Raw genomic sequence first — 19286 nt, forward strand, 5'->3', positions numbered from 1 at the left:
ATATATATATATATATATATATATATATATATATATATATATATATATATATATATATATATATATATATGTATATATATATTTCATACATCGACTATAATTTGTACAAATGTGTAAACTAAAAAGAATTAAACAATTAAGACAGTTGTGTAATCTTTATTCAGCCTAAATTTATATATATATATAGAGATGTACAAAAAAATTATGACCAGTTGCATATGTATAGTGGAAACACGTGTAGGTTGTTGTAACAATAAAAATATGCTGTATGACGTAAAATAAAAGGAAATAATTATAGAGATACGCTACTCTCCATATTCTCTATCGTTATAATTATTGCTTATATACATACATACATACATACATACATACACACACACACACACATATATATATATATATATATATATATATATATATATATATTGTTGTATTTGGAGATGGTCATATTACCAGTTTAGCCAATAAAAACACACGCGCTGTATATTTAGTGTTAATTTGCTTCAGCTTTATATTACATTACATTACATTAATCCTATTTCGGCCAGAGTTCTTTCGTCACACTTCTGTGACCTCATCAGTGGTCCTTTGCTTTCTTCTTTCTTATGTGTGTCCCTCCTTGCTAACGATCAGCCATTTTGTATTTTGTATTCCTATTGTATGTGTCTACGCATGCGTATCCCTCTTTGTGTGTCTATGTTTTGTAAGTGCATGTGTGTGTATGAGGAGTGCCTGTATTATCTATATCCTCTGTTAATACATGTTCGTTTATTTTTGTTTTTATTTATTTGTTCATATGTTTATACCTACTTTTGTTTGTTTTTTGTTTTGTTTTTGTTTTTTTTTGTATTTAATTTAATTTAATTTTTAATTTAATTTTAATTTAATTTTTTAAATCTAATTTTAATTTAATTTAATAAACGAACATGTATTAACAGAGGATATAGATAATACAGGCACTCCCCATACACACACATGCACTTACAAAGCATAGACACACAAAGAGGGATACGCATGCGTAGACACATACAATAGGAATACAAAATACAAAATGGCTGATCGTTAGCAAGGAGGGACACACATAAGAAAGAAGAAAGTAAAGGACCACTGATGAGGTCACAGAAGTGTGACGAAAGAACTCTGACCGAAATAGGATGAATGTAATGTAATATAAAGCTGAAGCAAATTAACATCAAATATACAGTGTGTGTGTGTTTTTATTGGCTAAACTGGCAATATGACCGTCCCCAAGTACAACAACATCTGTTTCAACACACGATTTCACATAAAAAATCTAGCAAAACAAATATATAATCGGAATATATATATATATATATATATATATATATATATATATATATATATATATATAGAAAGAGAGAGAGAGAGAGAGAGAGAGAGGGGTAGATATATAGATATAGTCGTCTAATCGTTCATAAATCAGAAAGAACAGGAACTCGTACACTTATTACTAGAGTATGTATATTAACCTTTATACTACGTAGTATTATAGATCCATCTCAGCCGTTTTTAGAAATCGTTTCGCACATGAATTAGTGATAACATTGAACGGCGCTCGTCAGTGGGGCTAGTATGAAAATTATAGTGATAGCTCTCCGCTAGTGAAAAACCGAACGAAGCAATAGAAGTTCAGTATAAGGTTTCTGAAAGAGTTATATTCCTTGTACAAGATGATTAAGTGATAGGTAACTACCTAACAAAACAGCAATGATCAAAAATAGATGTAATTTGGTTTAAAAAGAAAATTCATAAAAAGTTTCAAACGATGAGTCTATCTCACAATAGGGTAACTAGCAAGGGATGCAATCCTACACATGTTGTTATAGTTCCTAGCCATTTTGATATAACCATGGTCACCCCATCGCTGACCCCAACTGAAAAGAAAAGAAAAAAGACAAATTGATAATAAATCATACATTTTTGACATGTATTAATATTTTATTATTAATGCAATATAATTAACTGGCTAACGTTTTCTTATTAATGCAATATAAATTAACAGGTTAACATTTTCTTAATGCAAAATAATTAACAAGTTAACATTTTCTTATTAATGCAATATAGTTAACAGGCTGTGACAAACAAATCTGACTGACCATACATGTCATCAGAATTCTGAATACTCATGCTAACGTGTCATAGTGTGTAGCGGTTATAGTACTGTGACGGGTCTTAGTAACATATTCTGACTGGTCGTGTAACGTGTCAGTAATTTTATAGGATTTAGATGGATCATAGTAATATGTCATGGTGGTTATAAAGATTTCTGACTGGTCATATAATGTACAATCATAGTGTTATGGAATGTCGATCGGTCACATTAGTAGATTTGTGTCTGTGCGCCTCTGTAGATTCAGTGAGGTGTTTTTAGGATGGTATTTTAATAGTGTTCATAGTTGTTATAGATAAGCTTGTGTTAATTAGCGAGGGTTGCAACTGAAGGGAACACTAGGCGTTAGAGATTTCTACAACAACACTGTCTTGCATATTCAAGTGATCTTTTATTTTGAGTGGGAGATAAAATAATTAAAATTCGTGTGCTTTCAAGAATTGTGGAAGGTATGAAATATGGTTTATGTATGACACGGGGAAAATTTCTCTACAGAACCACTCCCTACAACATACCTTCCCTTAAATTTTAAACATTCTGTTTCAGAGATGTTTCGCTTGCCTTTCTTTAATGCTAATGATATTTTTTTATTTACATTACGGATGGAATTTTAATTGAATGTACACATTTTTGGTTTAGTTCATTAAAGTGTATTCCACACTCAACTGTATAATTTATAATGTTTTGTTATTTCTCCCTAAAACTCCACATGCGAGGATAAACTTTGTTATTTATTTTTTGAAACAACTTTTTTAAAGATCACTGGAATGTCAAAAGTGGCAGAACGCCAGGCTGTATATCTTGCAGAAAAACCAGACCCAGTTCAGTCTGCATTGTTTAGATTGTCTAAAAAATTTATATCAACTAATGTAGCTGGAGTTAACACGTCTGTTTTTAGATTTTTAAACACCAATATTGACATATTTTGCTGATTATAGTTTAAAAACTAAGTATTCTTGTAGGTGGATAAATTAAACATGTATTTCTTCATTCCCCACCAGGGGCTAAACATAGAGAGGACAAACAATGGGATTAAGTCGATTACATCGATCCAGTACACAACGGGTATTTATTCAATGGACCCCCAAAGGTTGAAAGGCAAAGCCAACCTCGGCGGAATTTGAACTCAGAACGTAACGGCAGCCGAAATAATGCTTAGCATTTCGCCCGGCGTGCTAACGATTCTGCCAGCTCGCCGCTGCGGATAAATTAAATATTGTGACAGTCAGGCCTTTATCAGTAGTATCATAACAGTATAATAAATGAGCTAAAAACGTCTCTAACTGGTATCGAAAGTGTTTCACACTTTCATCTTTCCAGGTGTCTACTTCCTTTTCAATTATATCCAACGTAAGAGTAAATAATATAAAATTTCTATACTTATGTCGTAAAACAAAGTATTAGTTTTCATTTTCTATTACATTTCCATTCAGATTTGGAACTAAAAATTTTGCTAGTCTACCGTATCTACACACACACACACACACACACACACACACACACACACACACACACACACACACACACACACACACACACACACACACACACACACACACACACACACACACACACACACACACACACACACAGATGAAGAGGGGGAGAGATAAAGTAAACAAAACATTGTGATTTACCTGTTTTTCACTAACCAGTAGTCCTGTCCATTTTCTGTTCCGTATCCAACCACCAAGATCGCATGATTTATGTGGTGATTACAATCATTTCTTTTGTAAATGCCATGCTTGTAGAATCGGAATGCATTGGAATCGGCATAGATGGCAGCAGAGATTGGACCCACACCGGCTACTGCTTCTTGTAGTGCGCTCTCTCTCTGGTTCACATTAAAGTAATAGCTGACAAAAGCGACTACTTTGTTCCTGTCATATTCACATACTTGTTTCTATATAATAAAATAACGATATAGAAGTTAGATTAAATTGGTAAAACCAGAGAACATGTTCAGTGTCTCTCTGTATAATAATAAGCATAAACAAATATTTTTATTGGTTTCCATTCAACCCCTTCGGCAGAAATAATATTTTTACTACCCTACTAAAATTACATATAACTAACAGTGCTTGTAGCTGTTCTCGTAAATAGCTAAAAACTTTCCCTAGCCTGAAGCATTCTTGGTTTATTAATCTTGTCGAGATGATCAATCTTCTCTCATACACTTTTATTGTAATTCACCTCATCCCGCTGTCTAAAAGTGAAAATTAACGGCTGTTTTGTCCGTTTGCGCATGCATAGATGTAAAATGAAATAGCAAAAGGATCACGGCATGTGAAACCCTCGCCACGAAACTGGATTTGCTAAAAATAACAGCGACAACATGGATTTCTTCCATCTTCTTGCTCTGTTAAAGTATTTGAGTAAAATTATATTAATGTGTCCGACTGATTAAAATTCTATTTATTTGTGCAGCTGATGATAGCTCTGCATTTAAATTGATGTAATGATTGCATTGTTCAATTAAATGGAGTCGCTTGAAACGGTCGTACTGCATATATATATATATATATATATATAGCGGTGCTGCAGCATGGCCACAGTCTAATGATTGAAGCAAGTAAAAAATAAAAGATATATATACACACACTCCTACCTACCTACCTACCTACCTACCTACCTACCTACCTACCTACATACATACATACATACATACATACATACACACAAACAAACAAAAATACCCTGTTGTTGATGTTGAAATTCTAATGAAGGAGCCTTGGATCTAGGTTAGAAACCGGCCTTCCCTCCGTTGACAAGAAATCTTGAAATAAAACTGAACAATGACATACATACGGTAGGCCATGGGTTATAGTCGAAGATACTTGTTAAAGATGCCTATCATGTGATCTCTTACTTGCTTCAGTCGTTAGACTGCAACCATGTAATTAATACAGGGGTTTTAGTTGAACGAATTGACCTCAGTACTTATTTTTTGAGCCTGGTACTTATTCTGTTGGTCTCATTTACCGAACTACTACGTTACAGGGACGTATCCAAACTAAGCAGTGTTGAAGGATAAACACAGGCACAAAAACACACACAGATATATATACGAGAAGCTCCTTACAGTTTCCGTCTACTAAATCCACTCATGAAGCTTTGCTCGACCTGGTACTTACCTTAAAATCACAATCTCCTTTCTTTGATTCCTTTTCTACATATTTTTTGTAGTTCCGAGAGTTACCGATATTCCATTTTGACTATTTCCAAGTAACCATTCGACAATTTTCATCTACAATTTTAGTCACTTACAAACCTGACCTCTGTCAGTACAATTTGTCTTTTGCACTGTATGTAATTCGTTCAACTTGTTCTGTCAATTTCTTGTGGCTAAACAATCATGTCCTGAGCAATTGCTATAACTTTTAGTTTCAGTGTTATTAAATTCTTTTTGCTTTATCCGGAGCGGGGTCATGGAGTTTTTGTTCCAAAACGACGAATTTAAAAATCTCTACTTCTGTATACCGAAAGTGTTATAGAATGACTAGTATTAATTGTCCTCCTAAGTGAAATAGCAAAATACTCCTTTTATACAGCTTCCTCGATCATTGCAGCTAATAAAGAACAATAGTACTGGTAATCGTATTATCATTGTTATTGCGATGAGAGGTACTGCCTTTCGTCGCTTATCTGACAATTCTGGTTACGCTACGTCACTGCTACGTTTACATCTACGAGCTGTAAGCAGATGTGGCGTTGTGTAATAGTAAGTGCTAGCCATTCACAAAACGTCAATTATAGTGCGAAGCATTTTGTGTTAAACTAGCTATAACAAAGAACTCCTTCAATAATGAACCTGAGAAATTCCTAACCTAATGCTTTCGTAAATAGTACAACAAAACGAAAAATAACGAGCAGAGAAGGGATTTAATTCTTTACTGTAACATTATAAACAGAACAATCCCTCAACCAACAAATGTTGATTTGTAATAAACAAAAGTCGGCTTTTACAGGAGATTGTTTATACGGTAAGGTAAGCTTGAAGAATATGTTATAAAATACAACTTATATGGCTAAACTACGGTATATTTTCCAAAACGTTGAATTGTATACCTATAAATAATATATTATAGCTACATATAGTTTAAATATGGATTCGACTTAGCTACAGTATATTATAAACAATATCGGGGGATTTGGGTGTGTATACATATTTACATACATACATACATACATACATAATATATATATATATATATATATATATATATATATATATATATATATATGTTTGTGTAACTACTTAGCAGTACGGATGTTTGCGCATGCTATATTTAATATTTAACAATAAATGAAAACCAATGAACGTGGAAAATAACGTACGTACCCTTGCGCGATATGGGTAGGATCTTTCTGATTCTATACCATATCTTTGGGTATATTTGAATGCAGCGTCCATAAGTCCTCCATGGCAGCCTTTGGTTCCTGAAATGTTTAAGGAATTTTCTATATGTTGAATCAAAACTTTACGCGCGCATGCGCGCACACACACTCGCACACAAACACACACATACCCATTGATGGCTGAAACAAAATAAGTGTCGACTCAGATATTGTTTCAAATTGATCATAAAGAACCAGTAAAGAAATATGATAAAAAAAAACAATCATTTATCAGAAAGAAGTCGAATATGGTCGTATTTTCTATATCAGATTTGAAAGATTTACACACACACACACACACACACACACACACACACACACATACAGGGGTTGGACAAAACAATGGAAACTCCTTAAAATTTTAAACAAATTTATTTTAATATGGGGAGGACCACCTTTGGCAGTAATTACAGCTTGAATTTTACGAGGTATGGGCTCGTACAAAGTTTGAATTGCTTCCAAAGAAATTTTTGTCCATTCTTCAGCTAAAACAGTCTTGTAGTGAGGATGATGGAAGACTTCGACTCCTTACTTGTTTTTATAAAATGCACCATAAATGTTCAATAATATTGAGATCTGGGGTCTGTGGTGGCCAGATAAGATGTTCAACTTCACTAGAATGTTCCTCATGCCATTCAGTAACAACTTAACATTCTACACAATTACGGTCGATGCTTTCTATTTTCTTTACTTATAACAGAGGTAGGGAGACGAAGAAGGGAGATTGAGTTATAGAAAGAGGGAAAATATCTTATGTGTTTAGGATATCATTCTGGGAGTCTTTGAAAGATCTTGTTTTATTTTTCCTATTTATCATTATTTTTTGCTCCAGTATTAATTCGCCTTGTTTTATAGTTCTCCACGTAGACTCGTGTCTTGATAAGTGTTTTGAAATAATATAGTCGTTTGATCTCTTTGTTTTTTGCATGCCTGTTAAAGCCACTCCTTCTAATTTTATCATAATGATAAAAAAAAAAAAGATTATAAGCCCTGAGCGGTTCTCTGTCCTTAAGAAAAAAATTTCTCTCCCTTCTATTTCTTAGCAAACTCTCTTTCTCTCCGCCTCTTACTCCGAAAAAAACAGCGAATATATATATATATATATATATATATATATATATATATATATGCATATACACACGTATATCTACATACTTACATATATATGTATATGCATATGCATATGTGGGCACAGGACGTCACGAAAATATGGAATACGAAATACGAATACATGGAATATGAACTCTTTTACGAACAACGGAGGAAACAAATGGAAAACAAGACACGCAATATAAAGAATGACCCTTTATCAGTTATCAGTTGTTTTTCTTGTCCGTATTTCGAGCATATATATATATATATATATATATATATATATATATTATATGTATGTATGTATATATATATATATACATATATATATATGTGTGTGTGTTGTGTGTGTATGTGTGTGTGTGTGTGTGTGTGTGTGTGTATGTATGTATGTATAGCAAATAAGTAACGATCATGTCAAGTTATTAGTGTATTACGACCGTTTCAGGCGGCTCCATTTAATCGATCAATGCAAGCATTACATCAATTTGAAATACACCGCCTTCCTCGGATGCGTAAGACCATATAGGTTTTCAACATGCAGGATACTCCATTATAATTTTTCAAATCATATATCGCAAGTGAGAGGTGTTAATTGCCTCAGCAGAACAATTTCACAAGAATTTTCATACAGCATGTAGAAATTTTGTATAAGTGTATTTACCGAATGATGAAGAGCAGTCTACAAGGATTTGTTCCGACAACGAAATCAGTCTGCCATATTTTTTGAAGTACTGGCCTTCAAGTGAACCAGTAGCGGAAAATGCCCAGCACGAACCACAAGGTCCCTGAAAATAACATGAAAAAATGTGTATGTATATTTATGTTTATATATGTACATATATACATATTGATATGTATGTATTTATATGTATATGCGTACATATATAATACTTATATGTATGTATACAGATATATATGTACACACACATCTGTATGTGCATACACATATATATGTATATAGATATATGTACTTATATATATACGTTTGTGTGTGTATGTGTTTACATATATGTGAAAGTATACAAACACAGACACTGACAAAGACACACATACACAATACGAATATACATGGAAACATATATTGGGTACTATATATCTCTCTATATATATGTCTCCTTCTCCCTCTGTTTCTCTCACTCTGTGCTTATTTCAACGAAGTTAACAAATAATCAACATAATGAAATACCCGATTCCAATAACAATACTATTAGTAACAGTAAAGCTGAACATCTCATACCTACTAATAATCAAGCTAAGCTCGCTCTATATAACTGCCGTAATGAATCACTGTATCTCATTAATAACCAAAGCCTTAAGAAAAAATTTGTGTATAAGTGCTCTGTTACTGCTCTTAGTAAAGAACGTCTTTACATTAGTGTGTGCTCTTCCCCATTCAAATTTTGCTGGAATAATCACGAATCTACATTTTGGCATAAAGCAAAGGCTAATAGTACATTTGTGCATTCTCTCGCTGATGATAGCATTGAATTTAAAATTGCTTAGTTTCGTGTATGTGATGTACAACCATATAAAGATGGCGGGGGCTGGTGTGGGCTCTGTGAATCTGAGGCATTCCATGTTAATAAAATTAAATCGGATATTATTAAACAGCGCAATGACTTGATTGTACGATGGCAGCACCTTAAATATAAATAATTTCTACGGTCTAACTATACTTAAATTAACACTTGTGTGGGATATGTGTGTATGTACGTTTGTACGTATGTATATATGTATATTTGAATGTTTATATGTATTTTTTATGTATATATGTATGTTTGTATGTATATATGTAACAATGTAAATTATATATGTATATTACACATACACATATTCAAGCGCACACACATATATATTCAAACACACACACACACACACACACACACACACACACACACACACACACACACACACACACACACACACACACACACACACACAAGCAGACACATATATATCTACTCCTCTTTTAAGATGGGAGTATAAACTGTTACTAGGTTATTGTGTGACAATGATACTGAAGACGGCTAACATAGATTTATATTGTTCAAATACACTTTCTAACCTGGTTTTTCACTCCTGTTACGTATCCATGTTGTCTCCAGTCCACCGTTCGAGGCAAGTATTCAAGGTTGTTGCTGATAAATGATGTCTCCATACTACGGTTCTGGGGAAGAAAACCGGTCATCATTTCTTGAAACTCTCTGTTACTCTGAACATGGAAGAAAAGAAACAAGGTCATCACATTAAAAAGTAGAAGAGTAATTAAAAAATATCTTTTAAAGTCGTTTAAAAAATATCTTATAAAGTCGTTTGTGAATTTGTGATGATGTCTGTGAGGAAGCCCAAATAACTCTATAAAGCATATCTTAAGACGAGCAATGTATTTGACTACCTGCGAAATAACGTAAGTTACATGTTGAAATAGGTGTATAAGTTTGCTACAGTTATTGTATCTGAATAGCAAGATAGTATTTGTAACTTGGCGCAGAACAAGTATGGCAAGAGTTATCGTTCGAAAACCACTGACGTTTCCGTTTACTCTTGCATCAATATTCACATTCTCCGCTGGATTATATCATACACAGCCACACTTCCACTCAAGCACACAAACACACACACGTACGCATTAACAAGTAATCAGTCTTCGCTGATATACATGTTCTGCAAGACAACGCCAATTCTTTTTTGAAGAAAAGGAACTTGTGATGTATTTCCCAAACCATGTATACTAAAGATAATTGTTTTTAATTTAGGCATGAAGCCAGTCATTTCGGGAAGTGGTTTGATCAATTAGATCGGTTCTATAACTTGACCGGTTCTTTATTTTATCAATTTTGAAAAGGCAAAGTTGAACTCCGAATGTACAAAGCCTGAACAAATACCGCACATAAGTTTTTCGACCTTTTAACGATTCTACTGAGTAGTTGTCTCTTTCCCTCTATTTCCCTTTCTCTGGCTGTCTGCCTATCTGTATCATTATCTCTGCATTTCCCCCCGTCCCTATCACCCTCTCTAATTTACTCTCTCTTAATCTGTCTCTGTCGATATGGTTCTGTCTCTCAGTTTCAATCTGTTGAGCTCTCACATTCTCTATCTTTGTCAATTCCTTATCGTCTCTCTCTTTCTCTTACACACACACACACACACACACACACATTCTCATTGCATTTATGCTTTTCTCAGTCTGTCTCTATCTACATATCTCTATCTCTGTCTCTTTCACTCTGCCCGCTATTCTATCTCTCATTCTCTTTTTATCTAACCTTCAGTTCCAATTTATGTTCCTATTTTTCTAACCCACACTATCTCTCAAGGAGGAGTATAAAACACATCTCACCAGATCTGCATATTCATTCATACCCAACCAATATGTGTGAATACCCATATCAGCTTCTAAATTGTGCTCATTGATGAAATTTGCATTCTCTTCCCACATAGCACGTCTGAAAGAAAATAAAACATCAATGTTGCATAGTTTGTATCAATACATTAGCCATATGTCCCTACATTACACAGAACTACGAAACGCATTTTAGTCATCAAGCATTACACAACACATTGCAGTCATCCTTATGACCAACACCAAAGAACATCATTATAACTGTAACACTGAACAAGCCTATCATAGCACCCATAGAAGAAATTGGTGAGCATTCAAGCATGCTATTGCATGTGGGGAATAGAGTTAATATTGGAAAAGTGATATAGTAATAGGTAAAATGTTTAAACATAATAGGACTTAGTCAGAGAAAGGAGGACGTGGACCATGATCATTTTACAGGTCCTCTGAGACTAGTGAGAAAGAGCTAGGAAAAGTTATCCGCCGACCAGAACCCTTATGAATAGACTGGGATGACTGGGTGCAAACATTTTGGTTCTTACCATTTAATACAACCAGTTTTTTTGACCAGACCTAATTTGGTACCAACCTATTTCGCGCCAGATGTTTTGATATTAGAAAATAACATGTTGGACTAATTAGTCATTATTCACAGTTATAGATGGAAAGAAATATTCAGCAATAATTTATATTTGTATCCATTTGTATAAAGTTTATTTAGTTCTTCCTTTGGTAATTATGAATAAGGCTTCTCAGATACCCGATAGTATCCGATACTTTCACAGCGAATAAAAGTTTCACACACGTAATTATGAGTATACGACGATACATATTTAAACGTGTATATATGTAGATACAAAGGAATCTAATACTCGCAATTTTTTCTTTATCATATTTCGTTAATACTTCTTCAATCATCATATATATAAATGAATGATATTTAATTAAAAATATACGAAGGGATGTCATAAGAACATAGCGCCTTTGGCAGTATCAGATGTTGGGAAGAGCAGTAGCGTTACTTGTTGCCCAAGTAAAGAGCTAAAACAGATGTAGAGGTTGAGTAATTTAATAGCTTCAGCTCTTTAAAGATTTATAAAATACTAGTTATATTTAATACTAGGTGCAACTTCAGAAATCAGTCCCATTGTCCGTTATTAGGAAATTGTTGCACCCGTAACGTAGTGTACAGATGCACTATAAGTACAATAACCGAGAATTATATTTACATAGAATGTAGTATTAATGTGAAACAGAGAATATATAACCATAAGACTTCTTTTAGACTAAGACATAAGGCAAATAGTACGACATTAAAAGATAATGGTATTAATTTTAGCCTTAAATGGGAAATTTCTGCTTTTGGCAAAATCGTATTTGGGGAAATTTCTGCTAGAAATAGCAGCTAAATCACCGTTTTTGGCAAAGTCATATTTGGTGAAATTTCTGCTTTTGACAAAATCATATTTGGGGAAATTTCTGCTAGAAATAGCAGCTAAATCACCATTTTTGACAAAATATTTGGGGAAATTTCTGCTTTTAGCAAAATCATATTTGGCGAAATTTCTGCTAGAAATAGCAGCTAAATCACCGTTTTTGGAAAAATCATATTTGGAGAAATTTCTGCTTTCGGCAAAATAATATTTGGCGAAATTTCTGCTAGAAATAACAGCTAAATCACCGTTTTTGGTAAAATCATATTTGGAAAAAATTTCTGCTAGAAATAGCAGCTAAATCACCGTTTTTGGCAAAATTATCTTTGGAGAAATTTCTGCTAGAAATAGCTGCTAAATGACCGTTTTTGGCAAAATCAGATTTGGTGAAATTTCTGCTTTTGACAAAATCATATTTGGTGAAATTTCTGCTAGAAGTATCAGCTAAATGACCGTTTTTGGCAAAATATTTGGGGAAATTTCTGCTTTTGACAAAATATTTGGGGAAATTTCTGCTTTTGACAAAATCATATTTGGCAAAATTTCTGCTAGAAATAACGGCTAAATTACCGTTTTTGGCAAAATCATATTTGGCGAAATTTCTGCTAGAAATAGCAGCTAAATCACCGTTTTTGGCAAAATCATATTTGGAGAAATTTCTGCTTTCGGCAAAATAATATTTGGCGAAATTTCTGCTAGAAATAACAGCTAAATCACCGTTTTTGGCAAAATCATATTTGGAAAAAATTTCTGCTAGAAATAGCAGCTAAATCACCGTTTTTGGCAAAATTATATTTGGAGAAATTTCTGCTAGAAATAGCTGCTAAATGACCGTTTTTGGCAAAATCATATTTGGTGAAATTTCTGCTTTTGACAAAATCATATTTGGTGAAATTTCTGCTAGAAGTATCAGCTAAATGACCGTTTTTGGCAAAATATTTGGGGAAATTTCTGCTTTTGACAAAATATTTGGGGAAATTTCTGCTTTTGACAAAATCATATTTGGCAAAATTTCTGCTAGAAATAGCGGCTAAATCACCGTTTTTGGCAAAATCATATTTGGCGAAATTTCTGCTAGAAATAGCAGCTAAATCACCGCTTTTGGCAAAATCATATTTGGAGAAATTTCTGCTTTTGTCAAAATAATATTTGGGGAAATTTCTGCTAGAAATAGCAGCTAAATCACCGTTTTTGGCAAAATCATATTTGGAGAAATTCCTGCCTTTGACAAAATCATATTTGGCGAAATTTCTGCTAGAAATAGAAGCTAAATCACCGTTTTTGGCAAAATTGGTGAAATTTCTGCTTTTGGCAGAGTCATGTTTTAGCATTTTCTGCAGGTGTTCTTAGCTTTTTCTGCAGGTGTTCTTAGCTTTTTTCTGCAGGTGTTCTTAGCTTTTTCTGCAGGTGTTCTTAGCTTTTTCTGCAGGAAGTTAAAAAATTTTTTGGCCTAAGACACTACATGGACCCTAAAAGAATTTTGCTCCTGAAAAATGGAGCTCATGGAGCTGAAAAATGTGGGAGTTAAGGCCCCTATTTGTGATGGGTGTATTAATGTCAACCAGAGAAGTTTAATTGTTGGGAATCTTTTTCACTTGTGTGTAATATGTATTGTTTGAATTTCTTTGAAATTGGAAATATATGTATGTTCACTGGGTTTGTAAAAGAGAGCAAATCTACAGGAAAGCAAAAGACGAATGATCACGATAATTAGTCAGCTACCGTAGCCTAGTCGTTACTACTTCCCAATGTAGGATTCCTCACCATACAAGTGACAGGCACAGCTTTAAGATGCATTATGGATCTATAGCAATTGGAAGGGCATGACCCAATTGAAACAACAATGTGTGACGTTTGGAGTAAAGGGAAATGAAAGTGTCGCCTCTGGTGTTTGCAAATGACCACTCTACCGATAGGTAACTGGGCAGAAAATATTTACAATCAATAAATGTCTTAGAACAACCAGTCACTCATCTGGGAAGGCCTTGAAATCAATGTTACCAACTGGGGACTATATGTGTCGCAGTGATAATAAAAAGACTCAAAGGAGGTCTGCAACGAAATAATTTTACTCAACACTTTGCAAGTGAATCAGTGGAGGCAAAGATGAGTCTCATTTAGTTGACAATTTATGCACCACATTGCAGAAATCACAATGTAAGTATATCTGAAAGGATAGTCTTACACTGTTGTACCGTTGAATTACAAATAATGCTCATCTGTTATGTTCGGGTGACCCTATAGCTACCAATGGTATAACTGTATTCGTCTTTGCTTAGGAAAAATGACTAAATTGTGGGTGTGAAGTCCCCATGAAGGGGTCTTTGTAACTTCTAAGAAGAAAAAATTTTAGAAATATTACTTCATTTGTGTGTAATATGTATGGTTAAAATTTCATCAACATCAAAAATATATGAATTTTCATGGGGGTTATGGCCATTATGCATAGAATATAATTTCCAAATTTCTTAAAGATCCATTCAATACTTTTGACGTAGTTTTGGATAAGAAAACAAATGACTAATGTGTGTGCTTGTGTGCATATATATGTGTGTGTGTATGGGTGTATATATGTATAGATATCTGTATGCATTTATATATGTGTACATATTAGATGTACACCTATATATATACATCTACACATATGTATACATATACATGTATGCATATAGATCTATATCTATATATATCTATCTATACATATACGTGTACATATACATGTATGTGTATACATATACATCTCTCTCTCTCTCTCTCTATATATATATATATATATATATATATACACCATTAAAGTGAAAGTATCTGTCATTACAGTATCGAAATGTGATTGTTTCAGTTAGTGGAATAGTTTCATTTTTAAAGTGAAAGTATTTGACATGAGTGTTTTTGTTTCACTTTTGACACGTAATACTTAAATAGTGGAGGAATATTATGTTGCCGTGGGCTCGAACTCTGCAAGAAGTTAGAAAAATTTTTTGACTAAAACACAACTGGAACCCTAAGTAAGGCATGTGTAAAATTTGAATGAAATTGGTTGCGTAGTTCTCGAGTTTTAGGGATTCACACACATACACACACAGACAGACAGACAGACAGACACACATTCTCATTTTTATATATATAGATAAATGAGACGCATAAATGACTTTTAGTGCTGATGCTTCAGTTGCCAAATGATTTCTTTTTCTTTACCTAGATTGAGGTGCAAAACAACAGTGCCAACATAAAGATGACTGTTCTGAATACTTGTGAGAGAGCAGTCTCCACTAAAAGCACCAAGGAGAAAATAGTGATATTAAACACAACATCACTAAAATTGTTATTTGGTTACACTATTGGAGGTATAAACTTAAGACGTTAATATCTAGAAGATAGTATGTACTAATAGGAATATATACGAGGAGGTAACCGGAATTGTTCTCTGTTTCACACACACACACACACACACACACACACACACACACACACACACACACACACACTATACATATACATAGACACACATACACGCACCCCACCCCATACATGAAAAAACCTGTAAAACATTTTACCTGAAATTTTCTATCTCTGCGTTTCTGTATTCCTTTCTGAAAGTGGATTTGTACAGTTCCCAGGTATCATCGTTCGGAATCCAATTTGCCGAAACGAAAGTAAAAACAGCTATAAATGAAAGCAAAGGCAACATCATATCAAATAGTGATGAGGAAATATAGAGAATATAGAAATATAATGTAATATACTTTGTGATATATCTATATCTATCAATATATATATATATTTATGTGTGTGTGTGTTGCGGAGCACCGATGAAGGAATAATCTGTAATTGTTTTCCAAGAAATATATAGGAGAGAATGAAGCGTAGATAGAGGTATAAAATTATAGAGAGTAGGAGAAAGAAGGACACACAAACGAACCAAGAGAAACCATCCCATTTTAGATGAGGAAATTTAATATTTTACAAGTGGAAAACAGCGCCAAAAAGTGGTTTATTCAATGAGTAAGACAGGAAATTCAGGAAATGGAAATTAGAGAAGAATGACAAAAAAAGAGAATAAATTACAGCTGATAACACTGAAGATCAATGAATAAATAAATAAATTTTGTCCCACGACTAAAATATATTATTCTTATAGTATTTTGTTAAGATTATTTCTACAGACATTCTATAGGCAGCACTGATTTTTGCTACAACGTTTCGTATCGAGATGTCAGATGTGGGGAGACGGTGTGATCGAGGACAGAAGTGGGTGACGGGTGTATGTGCTATGTTTCGTGGATTGTTGTCCCTTCTTCGGCACTCATCTGGCTCGCTATTGCCTCCGAACACATTGCTTGTATGGCTACATCACGCAGCGGTGTTGAGTTGTTGGATGTACCAATTTGCATATTGGACGCATTCCTGGGGCTGGTATGTAGACATTAAAGATTTGTAGGTGCGTGGTGCTTCGTTGTGCAAACACAGTATACTGTAGGGTATGATAAATGTTTCCATAGGTTGGTGCCACGTTCCGTTGTGCCAGCAGTGATCTTTGCATTGTTTTGTTGAGGTTGTTTCTACAGATGTTCTATGGAACTGTTGGCCAGACTGATTTTTGCTACAGTGTTTCGTATTGAGGCGTCAGGTGTAGGCAGACAATGTGATCAAAGACAAATGTGGATAATACCAGCCTCAGGAATGCGTATAATGCGTGAGTTGGTGTATCCAGTAGCTTGGCACCGCTGTGTGTGGTGGCTATGTTGGCAATGTGTTCAGAGGAAGTTGTGGGTTGGATGGGTGCTGATGGGGAGAAGGAAGCCCCCGAAGTGTGGTATGTACACTCGTTGCCAGCTTTTGCCTTCGATCACGTTGTCTGTTTGCATCTGGCGTCTCGGTGTGAAGCATTGTGGGGAGGTTAAGTGCTGGCTTACAGTTCTGTAGAGTGTCTGTGGAGGTAGCCTTAACAAAGTAATGTGGGGAGCACTGCTAACGCGATGGAGCGTGGTGCTGGCTTGTGAGAGCATTTAGTATACCTTGTAGTGTGTTGTGTTAGCATAGCGAAGTACCACGTACCTACAAATCTTTAATATTCTTATAGCGTTTTGGAGCTTTTGCGTTGAATTCAGAAAAGTCTACAATATTTCTCTTTCAGCTTAGGTTTTTGTGTCGTGAGCAGTTTGGTTTTCAAAGACCAATATAATCACGAATCTTTTAAAATAAAATCGAAAGGGCATATCTGTAATTTAAAAAGCATCTCAGTTTTACTTCTACAGTAATAATCTCAGCCATGTCTCTCTTGAGAATCCAACTGCTATCAACAAGCATACTGGTAGCTTGTTGAGAGCATTAATGCTTTTCTGTTGTAGAAATATCCCGATGAAAATGGTCATCATGTTCATTGTTTATCACCCCAGATTTTCTGGGGAAATGTCCAAGTGAGAGTTAAGGAAATGAACCTTTAATAAGGTTAGGTTAGATTTAAGAATATTTCAGTTAGTTTTTGTCTTTGCCATTTCCCCACAAAGTTTACTCTGATGCTTTTGAATCGTTTCCATACAGTTGCTTCATCACAAATCATCTATCTTTTAGACCTCATACATTTTAATTTTCTGATATGAGGGCCAACAAAAATCCCTCTTTAATCGTGGCATTACTCATCCAGGGAAACTTATTTTCCAAGTATTTGAACCCAATTTGCGTTTTATCCATTGCCTTTACAAAGTTTTTTTGAAGTCCAAGCTTTATGTGCAAGAAGGAAAGAACATTTTCCCAGATCATCAAAATATTTTTCTTACCTAAAACAAGTGAGATGCATTTTGCCAGTTATTCTGAACGTAGTGGTTTTGCTTGTCCTACTGTTTTACTCAGCCGAATGAACAGTACTTAGTATAACCTAGCAGCAACTTCAAGTTGTCATATGAATGTTTTTTCATGTTTGCAGCCTGTTTAATAGGTACTGGAAGGAATGTATATTCATTATGAAGGACGGATTTCAAACTCATCTGTAAGGAGTCAGCGAATAATCGCCACTTGTCAACATTACGTTTAGGATCAAGAAGCCTGCATCTGAATTAACATGTTTACAAAACATATTCATCTTCAGAGTAATTCATTGAATTCATTATAGCGGCTACAGAAAGAACAAACTTTGGCGTCTTAATACAACGCACTTTGGCCCTTCTATTTGATAAATTGAAATTGGTCGTTCAGATTTCCTTGTAATGGGAAATGTGGTCATTGGGAGGAACAGGTATCCTGGAATATCGGATTAGAAGCTTCGTGTGATTCCTCAGCATTTGAAATGAAGTACTTAGAGGAATTTGATACTAGATGTTGAACATCATGGTGAACTTACGCTTCATTGCAGAAGATATATATTGTCTTTGAAGCGATCCCATTTGTATTCAAAGGACAGATTAATCTCTCTTAATGCTTGGAATAACAGATGGCATGTGATTTGAACGATGTAGTCATCCTATTAGTAGACTTACACATGTCATACAACAAATGTGAGGAGATCAATTATCGTCCTAATCATCTCCTTTACGACATTTTTTTTACTAATGGTATAAAATAGTTCTGGTGTTTTAAAGTTAGATCATCACCTGTACAGGCAGATTAATTAGGATAATTCATATAGTTCCACAACCCTACAGAGCATCTACATGAACACAATGCTGGTGTAAAATCAACAAGAAGCAAGAGACACTATCTGTTAATAATGTTGCATTTACAAACAGATCTGAAACTGCTCCATACATAGACCCAAGGTTCATGTCTGAAGAAATCTAAAAACGTTCGCTGCCCAGACTAAATTTGCCTGCAAGCATAAATTGTAATATTTTTACGTAAAATAGATATAACATGTATATCGACATTTAAATCTTTAATTATACTCAAGTTA

At 34.3% G+C, this 19286-nt stretch overlaps 1 protein-coding gene across 1 annotated transcript; it reads right to left on the reverse strand.

Annotated features, from left to right (window-relative positions):
* Positions 1-141: 141 nt before the first annotated feature.
* Positions 142-16231, reverse strand: LOC106869391 (digestive cysteine proteinase 2). The gene is made up of 7 exons (XM_089358989.1): positions 15955-16231; positions 10965-11070; positions 9690-9836; positions 8286-8409; positions 6474-6571; positions 3769-4034; positions 142-1895 (listed from the first exon to the last, which is right to left on the reverse strand). The coding sequence occupies exons 1-7, from the start codon at positions 16089-16091 to the stop codon at positions 1793-1795; spliced, it is 981 nt and encodes a 326-aa protein (XP_089215115.1). The 5' UTR covers positions 16092-16231; the 3' UTR covers positions 142-1792.
* Positions 16232-19286: the final 3055 nt, after the last annotated feature.

This window comes from Octopus bimaculoides, chromosome 10 (assembly GCF_046866305.1).
Source record: "Octopus bimaculoides isolate indiv1 chromosome 10, ASM4686630v1, whole genome shotgun sequence".
NCBI classification, from domain to species: domain Eukaryota; kingdom Metazoa; phylum Mollusca; class Cephalopoda; order Octopoda; family Octopodidae; genus Octopus; species Octopus bimaculoides.